Source organism: Anabrus simplex, chromosome 6 (genome assembly GCF_040414725.1).
Source record: "Anabrus simplex isolate iqAnaSimp1 chromosome 6, ASM4041472v1, whole genome shotgun sequence".
NCBI lineage: Eukaryota > Metazoa > Arthropoda > Insecta > Orthoptera > Tettigoniidae > Anabrus > Anabrus simplex.
In genome coordinates, this window is record NC_090270.1 from 38460116 (window position 1) to 38476333 (window position 16218).

The following is a 16218-nucleotide window of genomic DNA, read 5'->3' on the forward strand; positions in this document are numbered from 1 at the left end:
GACACCACCTATCTTTCACCAGGGCATTTCCTGATAGGAGAACCCATGATGGCCATACCTGGACCAGACCTAACCTTATCAAATACTTCAAGGCTTTCCAGGTGGAATCATCTTCAAAAGATGAAGGGACATTTTTGGAACAGGTGGTCATCCGACTATCTGGGCAGCTTGCAGCAGCGCATGAGATGGAGGTCAGCACAGCCCAGTGTATCTACAGGAACTGTTGTACTAATTAAGGATGACAACATTCCACCATTGGACTGGAGATTAGGCATCACTGAGCAAACATTCCCAGGCAAGGACGGGTTGGTGAGAGTCGATGTCCGTACACCCTCAGAAGTTTATAGGAGACCTGTGTGCAAATTATGCCCACTCCCAATTGACTAACGACCTCAGTGTAGTGCGTCATCAGTATTTTCTTGTGTATTTGTGCATATGTATTTATCTTTGCCTTGACAGGTTTTTTTTTTTTTTTTTTGAGACAGAACTCAATGCATTACTTGTTTTATTTTCAGGGTATTTAATTTCATTGTTATTGCATTTAATTTGTAAATATAAAATGTGAGCACATTTTAAGTGGAACAGTATGTTACTGCACATATCGCATTAACAATTATATCTAGAAATTATGTCATTTATTTGTGTTTTTTAAAATCTACATTATCATAGCATTTCATTTTTTTTTTTGCTAGGGGCTTTACGTCGCACCGACACAGATAGGTCTTATGGCGACGATGGGATAGGAAAGGCCTAGGAATTGGAAGGAAGTGGCCGTGGCCTTAATTAAGGTACAGCCCCAGCATTTGCCTGGTGTGAAAATGGGAAACCACGGAAAACCATCTTCAGGGCTGCCGATAGTGGGATTCGAACCTACTATCTCCCGGATGCAACTTCACAGCCGCGCGCCTCTACGCGCACGGCCAACTCGCCCGGTAGCATTTCATTTATAAAACGTATTTATTAATGAAGTTGTGAATAGAGGGCAGCACCTCGCTTCCGGGACTGTTTTCTGGCGCGAGTGACTGGCTAGGGACGCAAGAAGAAGCGCGTCAGACATGCCGCGAGTAACATGTGGAGACAACGGTCTCATAAAATAATGCAATTGCACAACAGTGCTAACATTTTTCAAATACAGCCAAACCATTGACACAATAACAGTTACGTCCTTTCAAGTGTAAAGAATATTTCTAGTGTTTTTTAGTGTCAGTGCGTACCTCATGTGTAAATATATAATTGTATATGTACAAGAAGTATTTATAGTACTAGTGTGTTTTTAGTTCATGTATAACTGAATTAAAAAGTGACTTGTGTGCTCCTTATGTTTTACAAACTGTATTTTTTTAATAACATTTAAGTGGTCCTCCGAAAGTACTTTATTATGTGGTTATCAAATGCGACCACCAGAGGTAAGGTTAGATCGGAAACAATACAGTTTCATCTCGGTCAAACACTTTTCACTTTTCAAGCCTGTTATGTTCCTCCATTGGTAGAGAAATGCAAAGTACAAAGTTATGAAGTGAAAAGTTTTCATCAATTTTGCAAAGAGATGATTCCCTTTTTGTCTGTTAATTAACAAGTATGTACACTAGTTTCACAGCGTAGAATTTTGTTTAGTGATATAAACACGTTACGACGTGAGCTTTTGTTAGCATCAAGTGAGGACAGTGATGAAGAATCCAATAAGGGAACGTACAAAGACTAGATTAATTTTCATAACCTCTCTTCAATGGACTTTAGCGAGTGATTTCGTATTACCCCAACACAGGTTGACTATTCTTGAAATGATCGGTCATTTATTGAAACGTGCAACAAAAAGAAGTCAATTCCTTTCCGAAAAAGAACAAATTCATATATGCTTATATACATTGGTTAGTAAATGGTGCCCAGCTGCAAGGAGTAGCACCAATGCATGGGACATCAAAATCAATTATTTGCAGAACTGTTACCAAAGATGTAGATGTTCTAGTAAATGTAATATATTCTAACAGTACGTTGGCCTGATAATCCACACAAAATAGCGATGGAATTTCTAATGAAGGGTGAATTTCCTTCTGTGAGTGGATGTGTTGACGGTAGCCTACTCTCGTTAACATTGATGTGTCATTTGAGAGGTTATCTTTAAAGTTGTCAAAAAGGATGTCACGTTTCTCCTTGACAACTTCCAGCACAGCCAGCTTCTTGTAATACGAAGCTTTCTTTCCCCATGATAAAAACTTAAATGGTACCACAATTATACCGTCAAGTTCGCCGCGAAAAGTAAAGCATTAAAATCTTATAGTATTAGACCTATACGGTTTGCTCGTGGAATAAACTCGATCGGATGACTCATTCGCAAAGACTTTTTACTTTGCGAAGAAATTTAAAACTACACCCTAGATCAGCGATGGCGAACCTTTTCCAAATAGTGTGCCATTTTAAGTAATGGTTTATTATCAACTGTATACTGTGCCACTTGTTATTTTCCTCTGGAATGGCTACTACAACCCTCGCCCCTTCTCCCAACCCCCGACTTCCACCCATAAATCCAAATGATATTTCATAATATATTACATATATATTATATTGTAAAATAATACATTTGAAAGCATGCTCCTTGGTCGTATTTGACATTATGACAAAAATAAATTTTTAAATATGCAAATTTTAAGAATACCTAACATAAGCGCCCATTGTAACACACTTGGTCATTAAGTATTGTGAGATATAAAAATCAAAAATACTAATATTGCCGAAGGGCTTTGAGTGAAATAACTTTAGTTTGAAACTTGTTGCTGAATCTTAGTAGCCACGTCATTTATGTTAGGTTCATAACTTCTTGTTAAGAAGCACTTAAGTCTGAACCAAGACGGTTTCTAACTGTTGACTTCACAACGTTCATTGTAGAAAATAGCTACCTGCAGACGTATAACGACGCCAACAATGTATGTACCGCTTTAGCAAGTTTCTTCATGGCAGAAAATATTTGTGCGAGGCTGTTCCACTGTACAAGTATTAAGTTCTCCGGCTTTGCGAGAGAATTCACCATCAACAGCACATTCGAATTTCACCAACGCTTCACTAACTTGTACGAATTTCTTCACCCATGTACTGCTTTCTTGAAATTCAGTCAACTCCATTTATAACCACTCAAAAAAATTGACCTTAATATCACTCATTTGTGCAATATGAAGGTTTGAAATTAAGTGCGATAGTTTCTCCAAATATCGAAATTGGGATAATCTCTTCGCAACTATTCGTCTTACAAAATTCAAAACAGTAATGTTACACACCAAGAAATATTACGCGCTACTGGCAACCAGAAAAAGGTCTAACTTCACTAATTGACTGATGTGGGTGAGCAAATGGATCGCCGGCCGCATCCGACATTTATCTCAATTTCCGTACCTACTAGTGTTGCCATCATACTCTTCCGAATGGAACTAGAATTTAGATTTTTGGTATTTATTTCTTAAACCTGAAACACTGACTATACAGTTCACGAGATCTGTACCCTCTATAATACAAGACGTATGTATGTACTGTGGTATGCCACTGAAATCATGTTTCCGCGTCACCTAGTGACACGCACGGCATAGGTTCGCCATCCGTGCCCTAGATCATGGTGGAACAGAAAGACTTTGCATTTTGCAAGAATTGAAAAGTTGAAAAGTTGCAAAGTTCATTTGTGTAAAAGGCCACTGACCAGTGCTTTCATGTGAATTGTAGTCTTGTGTTGCCAAGTTCCCTGCTACCAGTGTGTATTCATACCAAGCGACATCGTCACTGCCATCTCGTCCGCCATGTACTGCAATCTAGAGCATTCGAGGTCCCATCTTTTTTAACCTTTTAAAAAATACAGTGAAACCTCGTTAGTGCGTTCCTCACCGACAAGTTTTCCCACTTAGGACGTAGTAATTTCGAAGTTCCAACGCTGGCAAGTAAAACCATATATACTTATATTGGCTTGAGTTACACGATATTAAATGATCACTTTGTTAATGATCTCGCCTGCTATATTAACAGCAACAACCGTGAATATTTCTCCACTAAACTCTTTTCCTCGTCCCAAGGTGGTGCAGCTCTTTTTAGACAAGCCCCCAATGGAGAGGAGTTACATGGACTATTTTTACTGCATATCAACCTTCCTGCCATTCCTCTGGCGGTACGGTACTGGGAATTGAACTCAGACTCCCAAGAACAGTAGCTAATTGGTGCTAACGATTACGTTAGCAGACACTGTTAACTACAAAACATAGATAGCATGACCGATGCATGCTTGCAACGCACAGGTTGGGCAGACATTTCTCAACTACGAAACACAGATGCACCGCATGACTTCGACGCATGTTTTCATTGCACGGGTCGAATGGACACAACTATACGCAAATTTGTGTGATGTCAGAGCTGCAATAAGACTTGTACCCACTTCAAAGTGGAATCATCCTTCTCTTACTAATTAGGTTGCGGGCTGGGGGCTTATATACAAGATTTTTTTTTTCCCCTCAAAAAGCCAGGAGGTGGTCTAATACGTGATTAAATAAGGTACCTCCTGGATGCAAGCTCACAGCTGCGAACCGCTAACTGCACGGCCAACTTGCCTGGTCTGAGTCGTCTTCTTCAGTCATCTATATCGAGGCAGGTCCTGGGTCGCGCAGTAGATCACAGCTCAATCCACTTCTTGCACCTCCTTAGAGACAAAAGATACGCATCCTTTCTGGCATACTGCTTAGCTCTTTGTCCTAATCCACTCTTACGCTTCACATAAGCTGTAAGTTCAGTGGGCTCGCCACACCCACAGACATTTCAAACCTGTCTGTCAGGTTCCTATGAGGCTGCCCCAAACCTTGGAAACCACACTGCCTCCCAGATTTTGATGCCATTTCCTCAACTGAGGGAGCTGCACCAATACTGAAAGGACTCCTCCGCCTGAAGCCGTTGGTCCCTTTAGAGAGGCGAGTTATTTACTGCCGCCCAACACTTGGCGTTAAGTGACTGACTATACGGTCTTCTACTTTGTTCCATAGCAAATGACTCATCAGTCCATACAATCCAGAGTATAATTAAGAATTTCACTTATTGATTTGTGCATAATTTCATACCCCAAATGCACTCTATTATTCTTCTTTATACTGAATATTTCTGCTTTCCTGTAGGTTCTTACTTTTGACAATAAATGGCTCCAACTCTACCACCAGTGGATATCTGTAACACAGCCAGGTCATTCTAGTGGCTTTTCCTCGTTTAATGCTTTTGAAAAAAAGCATTTGTATTTCATGAAAATGGAACCAGACAAGAGTTCCTTACCGAACTTAGCAGCACGAAGCGTCCAGATATATGTGTAAGTAATGCGATAAAGCACTGTGCATAGATCAAAATCCTTAATTTATTAGCAAGCATGGAGTTTAAATCATGATAAAGAAAAATTCCCACATATAATCAAGAATTTTAAAATTAACAGAACACATCGAGGTTAGAAAACATTCCACTAAATTATAAAAGCAACATAAGTGAAGCCTCACCTCACTAACCAATATGGTTGCCAAGTGGCCAGTATTTTACTGGCAGGTCTGGAAATATTATTGCTTTTATGATCAAGACCAGTGGCTGGTACAGACTTTCTAACAGCTCTATACATGACCAGTATTTTATCGAAATGAAACGCACTTATCCTGCGAACCATGTGACCTTGCCGCAGTAGGGAGGCTTGCATGTTCTAATGAAGCAGATAGCCGAGCCGCAGGTGCAACCATATCAGATGGGTATTTGTTGTCGTGTCACTAACGCGGCGCCGTCCGCAATCAGTACTCGATGGGCGAGCGGTTCGATCACAACTCTAACCGCGACTTCATCATACCGGAGCGAGGTAGAATTAAGAATCATAGAGTCAAGGAAAAATAATTTTTTTATATCTATATATATATGAAAATGTTATTGAAGCATACATTGCAAATTGTTTAAGAAGATGCAGTTCAGATCGGTAGGAACCTTACAGGCACGTTGAAATGTTTGGCATTACACAGGATGCTGCGGCTTCCTTATCACGATGTTTACATGGTCAAGGGGCAGATAGGCGACGCTCAGAAACGCACGTAACCAAGAGAAATTTCCGATATTCACCCGTCCAGAACAATTGAGAAGATTTACCGTTTCCTCAGGGAAAGGATACCGCTGTCCAATAGGAACACAACAAATCAGAAGTACGTAGGGTTCAAAGTCTGCAGGGCCTGGTAACAGGAGAATACGGAATTGACTTAAGGAGGAACAGAAGGGAACAATAGTCAGTAGTCGGCAGGTCAGTCTGGGAAGTCTCAGTCAGAAGTAGTTGGGAAGGAACCTGGAGCAAAGGAAGCTCAGTGGGACAGTAATCCGGTCAAGTCGTGAACAGTTTCAAGTAAGAGCTTGGAGTCTGAATTACCAGCAACTGGTAATCGTTATTCTGGGAGGATATGCCGGGAAATCATATATACTCAAACAATAAAGCATTTAGGTAGAGAATATCCGTAAGTGGACTAATAAAGTCTCTGGCACGAAGGGAAACCATCAAGTAAGGATATACGTCCAGGGAACCGTAGAAGTAATTAGATAGGGAGTCAAGACTCATTGCGGTGAGTAAAGTCTTTACTTAAGGGAGTATCTGTTAGAGACTTTGGTTGTTCATTACTGACAAGTGAAGGTCTGTGGATGAGTCCAGATGATAGTCGCTACTCCTTACGAAGGTGGTTCACGGGAGGTCACAGATCAGAAGTGAAGAGCATCTCTACTTAAGACTAGAGGGGGAGCACGAACTGGACGAGATTGGATCGGTTAGTTGGGAGGAAGAAACCACGGAAGCAGTAGTTTCCAGTACGTCATTTGAGGTCAATACTAAGGGAGTCACAAGGAACAGTAATACTTAGAAATCACAGAACTGCATCCTCTTGGGTACCAGTGAGGGGAAACCAGTGAACCAGCGAGTGCTAGTGTTTGACAGTGATAGTAAAGCATCAAGAAAGAAGGCGTCGTAGAAGACATAATTCTCCTGGAAGATAAGTATCAACTAGTATATCAAATATAAAAAGGGAACCAAAGGCTCTTTAGCTAGGTGTAAGTGTATAGTTTGTTTTTTGCTTTACGTCGCACCGACACAGATAGGTCTTATTGCGACGAAGTGTATAGTTTAGGGAGTTCCCTAAGGCAAGATCGAAACCTCAGTTTAACAAAGTTTTATATACATGTATATTTCTGGTACAGTGCAAATAATAGTAATTCAATATAGTAGATTTTGGCATTAAGCCACCTTTAAATTGTGTTATCATCTTAGAAGATTAAGTGCATTAGAAACCCTTATAGTCCCCCAGCCTGAAGTATTCGTAGAATACCACATTGTCGAGAGACCAGACTAATGAATGGTTCATCGCAGGGGGGGGGGGGGGGTAGCAGCGTTTCGGGAGTTGCGAGTAAAGCAGTCTAGATGATCGACTGATATGGCCTTTTAATAATATTCAACATGGCATAGCTGAGTAGATACCACTACATCGCCGAAAGTAACGGAAAACGACAGCTGTAACTAACTCCCGAGGACAAGCAACTCTCTCTCTGTAGGAATCTTGTACTGATGATTGCTTCCTCCCAGGTAAAATGTTCCAGAGGTAAAATAGTCCCGCATTCGGATCTCCGGGTGAGGACTATACGAGAGGGGGCAATCACCAGGAAGATTGATACTGACATTCTGCAAATCAGAGCGTGGAATGTTAGAAGTTTGAATCATCATGGTGGGTTAGAGAATCTGAAAAGGGAGATGGATAGAATAAAGTTAGATGTAGTTGGTATAAGTGAAGTATGTTGGCAGGAAGAGCAGGATTTTTGGCCTGACGATCACAGGATTATCAACACAAAATCAAACAGGGGAAATGCACGAGTTGGTTTAATAATGAATAAGAAAATATGGCAGCGGATAAGCTGCTACGACCAGCATAGTGAAAGGATTATTATTTTCAAAATAGACACCAAACCAATGTCCACTATAATACTGCAGGTCCATATGCCGACTAATTGAGCAGATGACTAAATCAAAAGAATATATGAAGAGATTGAAGATTTAATACAATATGTAAAAAGTAATGAGAATCTAATTGTGATGGGAGATGAATGCAGTGGTAGGCCAAGGAAGAGAAGGTAATAAAGTAGTACGAGAATTCGAACTGGAACAAAGGAAAGAGGAACTCATCTGGTTGAATTCTGCACCGATCATAATTCAGTCCTGGCTAATACTTCGTTCAAACATCACGAACGACGCAGCTGTATACATGGATAGAACCTGAAAGACACTCAAAGGTATCAAATAGCCTTCATTATGATTAGGCAGAGATTCAGAAACCAAGTGTTAGATTGCAAACCTTTCCCTGAAGCACAACTTGGTCATAAAATGCCTCTAAAGTTGAAGAAATTGAAGAAAGGAAGGAAGGAATGCAAGGAGATGGGATCTAGACATGTTGAAAGAAAAGAGTGAGGGACTGTTTCAAGGAACATGTTGCAAAAGGACTAAGTGAAAAGGCTGAAGGAAGCACAATAGAGGAAGACTGGACAGTCGTGAAGAATGAGGTCTCTAGGACTGCAGAAGAAATGCTAGGAAGAAAGGAAAGATCAACTAAGAATCTATGGATAACTCAGGAGATACTGCACCTAACGAACGACGAAAGTACAAGAATGTAAAAACTGAAGAGGGCAGAAAAAGAACGCATGATTGAAGAATGAAGTAGATAGAAAGTGCACGACAGCTAAGGAAGAATGGCCAAAGGAGAAGTGCAAGGATGTTGAAGGTTGTATGTTTGCAGGAAAGGTAGATGCTGCATATAGAAAACTAAAGGAAATCTGTGGAGAAAGGAAAACTAGGCATATGAATATTAAGAGCTCAGACGGAAAACCACTTCTAGGAAATGAAGACAAAGCAGAAAGATGGCAGAAACATATCCAACAGTTGAATCAAGTAAAGGTGTAGATGATAACGGTTCTGGAACAAGAAGAGACTGTTGATGCTGATGAAATTGGAGACCCAATTTTGAGGTCAGAATTCGACAGAGCTTTGAGAGACAAGTAGGAACAAGGCACCTGGAATTGACATTCCCTCTGAATTACCGACTGCCATAGGAGAAACCAGCATGGCGAGGTTATTCCATTTAGTGTGCAAGATGTACGAGACAGGAGAAGTGCCATCCGATTTTCGGCAGAATGTTGCTATACCTATTCCCCAGAAAGCCGGTGCTGACAAGCGTGAAAACTGCCACAGCATTAGTTTAGTATCACATGCCTGCAAACTTCTAACACATATTATTTACAGAATAATGGAAAGACAAAGTTGAAACCGAGTTGGGAGAAAATAAATTTGGCTTCAGTTAAAATGTAGGAACATTTGAAGCAACCCTGACTTAACTTCTGATCTTAGAGGATCAAATAACGAAGGCCAAGCCCACATGCATGGCATTTGTAGATCTAGAAAAGGCATTCGATAATGTTGATTGGACCAAGCTATTTGAGATTCTGAAGATGATCGGGATCAGATACTGACAAGGAAGAATTATCTACAATCTGTATAAAAATCACTCTGCAGTCATACAAATCGAGAGCATTGAAAAAGAAGCAGCAATCCAGAAAGGAGTAAGGCAAGGTTGTAGTTTGCCCCCACCCCCTTTCAATGTTTATATAGAACGTGCAATAAAGGAAATCAAAGAGGAATTTGGGAAAGGAATCACAATCGAAGAGAGGAAATCAAAACCCTGAGATTTGCTAATATTTTATCTGAGACTGCAAAAGATCTGGAGAAATTTCTGAATGGTATGGTCAGAGTCCTAGGTAAGGAGTACAAGATGATGATAAATAAGTCCAAAACAAAAGAAAGGAGTGCAGTCAAACAAAATCACGTGTTGCAGACTTAAAGGAAGTAGATTAATATTGTTACTTGGGTAGTAAAATAAGGACATTAAATGCAGACTAGCAGAAGCAAAGAAGGCCTTTCTTAAGAAATTAAATTTGCTCACTTTGAATATTAATATAGGAATTAGAAAGACGTTTTTGAAGACTTTCGTCTGGAGCGTGGCATTTGGCTAAATTTGGCAAGAAGACATAGAATGATAGGGCACATCTTAAGATACCCAGGACTTGTGCAGTTGTTTTTTGAGGGAGGGCTAGGCAGTAAGAAGGTAAGGATACACCAAGGTGTGAATATGACAAGCAGATTAGAGCAAATGCAGAATGCAGCAGTTACGTAGAAATGAAAAGGTTAGCACAGGATCGGCTTGCATGGAGAGCAGCATCAAACCAGTCCATGAACTGATGACTAACAATGAACACCCAAGTGTAATTCAATACCGTTTAATGTACAAAGAAAAGTTGCATTTGTAAAGGCAAATTGCAGGTAATTTCGGACTTCAAGAAACGGACTGTGGTTCTCTTTGCAACTACGAGAAGCAGGCAGGACATTCTCTTCAATTCAACACACTAATCTTACAAGTGCTGAAAAGTGGGTGAAATATTTTCTCTAATAATCTATTCAGCTAAACTTTGCAAACCATTAAAAATTCCTTTATTGAACAAGTTTTCAATGCCACTTTATGGACTGATGAACAAAGTCATGTATGCGTCCCATTATTCAAAGAAACTGTGCAAGTGAAAATGTTAAAGTTTGCATAAATAGAATTTTACTGATTTACTGAGAATGAAAAGGGGCTTCCTAAATAAATTTCATCTACTCGTTTAAGAATTTCTGAGATGTCACTTTTAGTCACCTTCTACAACATTTCAAAAATTAAATTACAATTTACTTTTCATCTAAGTAAAGAAATTTTTATGGAGTATAAAGAAAGAATTACAATCAATGGAAGTAGCCCTAGTAATATTTCAAATACCGAGTCGTTTATCATTTTTCTCCATGCATACCTATCGTTCTGTTTAGTGAATTTACACATTTTTACTTCAACTTCAAACGCTGTACTGAACTATCCAAAACGGCTACTTGTATAACTGGAAATTTGAGAGGCAGGTGTAGGTAATTTTCTTTTTCAGAATTTGTAACCCTACTAACCAAGCAGTATAAAATTCACTTCAACTATTATTCTGAGTCCCAATAACACACTCCAGAAGTCAAAGCTCACCTTGTACATAGCATCCTTGCAGAACAGGCATGGGTCATGACTAATCAGTTTCTTCTCCTTAGCATAGTCCAAAAAGTATACCAGGAACAGAAATTTCTTCAGAATGAACTTCTTCATGGCAGCTCCAAAACCAGGTTTGAATGTATGAAGCACACCTTTAACAGAATACTGCTGAACAAGGTATGGGTCCGACAGAAAGTAGTTTGCAATGAAGGCAACCAAGCTGACAGCATCCGAATTTGATTGCATGGGGACTGTCTTACCATAAATAGTCTCCAAGCCTATTCTCAACCATAGAGGATTGTAACAAAGCAACAGTTTCAGGACGCTTTGCTTTAGACCTGCAAACAAACAAAACAACTTAAGAAATTCTTGATTTTGACATGATATAGACTATATGTTCAGTAAATCACCAAATTATTTTATAGACAAAATCTGTAGAACTAAATCATTGATGGGTTGCTTTTATACATTTGTAGTGGTAATGCCATCTAGTGAAGAAGAGTGGCAGCGGAATAGAGCAAAACTATTAACAACAGTCACTTTTGTTATCGAGTTTTTCTTCTTCTCTGCTAGTGGCCTTAAGTCTAACCGAAACAGATAGGTCTTATGGCGACGATGGGATAGGGAAGGTCTAGGAGTTTGAAGGAAACGGCCGTGGCCTTAAGGTACAGTACAGCCCCAGCATTTGCCTGGTGTGAAAATGGGAAACCACAGAAAACCAACTTCAGGGCTGATGACAGTGGGATTCAAACCCAATAACTCCCGGACGCAAGCTCACAGCCGCGTGCCTCTAACCGCACGGCCAACTCGCCCAGTATTGTTGAGTTTTATGGGCTTATGGCATTGTAGGTCACTGCAGTTACTTTTCTTCTGGCTCGGTGATATTAGAGAGTCCGAGGTCAAAGGAGTCTCATTTCCTACTCCCCTTCATTCGTCGATTCTCTCATTTTTCTTCATGTTTCCCTTCTCAGTTTGATTGTTTTAATTATCTTTGATCTAGATGGACTGATACATTGTTTTGTACCCAACAATAACTATCATGATGAACAATATTTCTATGTCAGCAATATTCGGTGTTGGCAGACTTCGCATTATAAGTATAAATTCATGAATGTGTAGTATCACACCCCATGCTATAAAAATGTATAACACACAAATGATTGGAATTTGTAGTTTTGGTAACTTTCATTACGTACTGTCCGCTGTTCAAGAGGAAACCTCTGCAGGAGAAAGTCTGTCCTAGTAGACTGCAGGGAGGGATCAGCGGTAGATTGCTCCACAGGCTGCTATTGGCTCACGTGATGAAAAGAGTCAACTTCCACTCTTTCATTCAACAGTCAGCATCAGAATACTCTGATGTTTCAGTATCGACAAAGTTATCAGGCGCCAAACAAAGTATCATGATGGAGGTTCAAGGTTTCCTCTGTACACACCTGGAAAGAGTCTGCCTAGACTAAGTTCCAGAAATGTTACCACAGACAACTTTGAGAGAGAACAGCTGCCGTAAGACCTGCAAATCAGTGTGACAAAACTAAAGAACTAAGAGTAGTAAGAAGCAGCAGCTTGAATTCCAGATGGTATTTTGAAAACTCCAAGGCTTCGGGGATGATAGCATACACCCACACTATGCCCTGCCTCTTCTAAGAGGACCTGAAGGGAAACCCTACAGTCCAAGAATTTTACAAAATAAAGAAAACTGTTCTGAGTATTGATAAATTATTAGGTCTGGTGAAAGAGAAAATAGACTTCCCACAGGGAGCAAAATCTCTTTGGCTCATTTTACACAAACTAGGAATATTTTTACAATTTCAGGAAATGGCTAGGAGTGGGAAGGAATCAACTATGGCCTTAAGGTACAGCCCCAGCATTTGCCTAGTGTGGAAACTGGAAACCACAAAAAACTATCTTCAGGGCTGCCAACAGTGGGGTTCGAACCCTATCTGCCGAATGCAAGCTCACAGCTGCGCAACCCTAACTGCACGGCCAACAGGAAGAAATTTGTACAGAAGCATTAAATCTTAGTGGAATGGCTGGATTCTAGATTTTTAACTAAATTCATAACTTTTGAGAGAAAAGCAGATACTCTACTTCAACAACAACTGGGTGGACAGCAACCTGTTTCTCTGGTGCTGAGTTAGAAGTATATTCCATATCTGGAAGTGTCTCATTAGTTCAAGTCTATCAAGTTTCTTTTGTACAAGTTTTTTCTACCTTTAAATTGTAAACCAAAGTTGAGGTAACACACATATGGAATTTTACAACGATATTCATAAATTGTTAAAATTATAAGTCAATACGCACCAAAAATGAAGTTCATTTGTTGAAATGAGTTTCCTGATATCAACCCTTGGGAGAGGTGGGGGATGGGGGTTTCTGACTCTTTGCAGTATTATCCAAAATCTATTCCTTAACATTTAGATCATTGTCCTGACATTATCGACATCTATCTGCACAGGTAGGGATCATTGAACTTGTCAACCACAGTCTATGCAAGATGAATGTTCAAGGCCAATAGGAAAATATGTGCAAAGATGGGCAGCAGCTTCTCCAGTTTGTGTATGTTACAACCTCACCATAGAGTTGTTCAGCTGTAGTTAAACCAACTTCATGAACAGTGATTTATAACAATTGCTGATATGTTGTAGTAATCAATGTTCACTTATGAAGCGTTAAAGAAACCTTTTCTCAAACAATTTGGCAGTAGCCTTGGATTCAGAATGTGCTTTACCGTAAACATTCAACTTAAGTGTATAAGAGTTCAGTCTTTCCGGAAGGAAAACATATCCACTTCTTGCTGGGCCCACATAGCTGCTAACATCTGCCTTGCAATAATCCATTTGCTAGCTACATGCCAAACTGCATGGAATGATGGCAAGCTATTTCACAGAGATAGCTCATCTGACCATGGCTGAAAAATGATTCCTTACAGCAGCAGGCTATGCCTATTTTTGAATTTACCATTGCCCAACGTAAATTTGTATATATTTTTTCCCAATACTCGACAATACAGAACATGTTAAATGTATGTGATTATTGCCATTCAAATACCATCTCCATATATCCCTTTTGTTTTTAGCACATTTCGTTCACCAAAATTTCCTTCCTCTGTTTTCTTTGAAATATACCTTAATACCTTCCAGTCCATGGTAGAACATTACAAAATATTAAGCTTGTATTTTTCACAGTTTCAACAGTTGGTGTGTTTTTTTCTTTTTTTTTGTTTCTGTTTTTATACATTGACAGTGCCTAATGATAAATTATGAAGAAAATATATTAGAATATACTGAAGATCATAATTTAAGAAGGTTGTACACTAAAGACACTGATTACATTAAAGCTGCAGCCATCAAATTAAGAAGGTAAAAAAAATTACTTTTCAAGTTTATGTAGCAACTGGCAAAAAAAATGTCTTAACACCATTTCAGAGGGCAAATCTTGCTTAGAGGTAAAAGACTTCCATACATCGCTTCGTTGTTCCCATATCTGACGGCAGCGCAGTTTCCGTCACCCACCTAATTTAGTGGCCGCTGGTATAGACAAATAATCCAATAAAAGACAACTACATACCGATTGTTGTTATGTACTACATACCATATACAGTTGAAACTGGTTAAGACGTTCCTCTAGCGCGTTTCCCTGGTTATTATTGTTACAAGTGAAATATGTAATGTGTGTGGAATGTATTTTTTTTGAAGACTGTTTGTAAAATGTGATATGATGTTTTATTTTTATTGACCTAACCTGTACTGTATAATGTTGTAACATAGGCATTTGTAAATAGTAGAATTCTGTCTATAGTTCCTGGAAAGATCCAGAAAGTTACATAACTTTTGTACAGGGTGTGTTACTTTGTTGGTATGTGTTCTAGAAAGTGTGTTCTGTCTATTCTGGAAAAATACGACTTTCGCGATCATGCGTATTCTAGAATGTTAGTCAAAGTTCGCAATCGAAAGTAAGGTTGTGATTGGCGAGTCTATGTGGCGATAGGGAACTCGTGCACGCTGATTGGCTGCCTCCAAGGCCAGTAATTCCTATATATAGTGAGCGAGGCAGTGTTCGAATTAATTCTGTATCCTGAATTCTGTCGGTCTCGGTTTATCTGTCTGCGAGCAGCCTATCTGGTTGACGTCCCCCGGCTTCCCGGATGGCACACTCCTCGGGTAAGCACTCGAGAATTCCGTTCCTGCTAAAATTTCCGTAATGTTCCGATTTGCTTTTCATACAGGAGTCTGCCCTAACCTCGCCTAGATTCACCAAATTAGTTACTTATGACGCCTTAGTTTTTCAGCTGGACTTACCTGTTCGTTTCCGAGGCATTCCCATTTCTTGTTTCACTAAAATATGTATATTGTAGTTTAACATTTTCCTTGGGGGTTGCCTCTGGTAGTTCTGTATCACTTGAGGTACGCCAAGTTTTGGATAACCTTTTTCACATCACTATATATTGCATTGTACAACTATATTGGTAACTAGATGTATAGTTGATTTGAAATTTGAATTTACACTGCTACGAAATAACCTATGTATATTACTGAACTTATAGCTCATAACTTGGAATGTATTTGTAATTATCTTGTAAATAATATTTTTAAAATCTAAGGATCACGGTGATTTATTTCCGAATCCGCTATCTAAGCCATGTCCATGCCTTTGATAGGTTCCCAGCCTTTTCATCTTCCCGGTTTGTTGTTCACTAGTTGGCCCTACTGATAGTTACGTACTTGTTTGTTGGAGATCCGCGTAATGCTAGCTACTGTTTTTCCGAGTGTGTAGTGTTTTCTTATATTGTGTATTGTACTCTTACCTCCCCCTTTTAACTGTGTTTGTGCCTTGTTTGGTGTTACCACTGTGGTAGAGGTAACAATTATGCCATTATTCGGAAGTTCCAGGAAGTGTCCTAACAAATACATGCTAAAGAAACCTGGATAGCACATTAACGTCACTCTTTAGTACGTTTGTAACTTCCACCATAAGAAATTTAAATTAGCGTTCCCAGCCACATTGCGCGCACAACAAGCCAGCGACAACTGGCCTGGGTAGGGATTTGGTATAGAACCCAATTTCCTGGCCCCGGAGCACTGTTGCGTGTTAGCCTACAGCTGCAGGCAGT

General features: G+C 39.6%; 1 protein-coding gene across 1 annotated transcript in view; it reads right to left on the reverse strand.

Annotated features, from left to right (window-relative positions):
- Positions 1–16218, reverse strand: part of LOC136875848 (abnormal spindle-like microcephaly-associated protein homolog) — a 277845-nt gene that overhangs the window by 126938 nt on the left and 134689 nt on the right. Inside the window, exon 7 of the mRNA XM_068228216.1 lies at positions 11106–11446. Coding sequence (XP_068084317.1) covers positions 11106–11446 — 341 coding nt within the window. The remainder of the gene's footprint in view (positions 1–11105; positions 11447–16218) is intronic.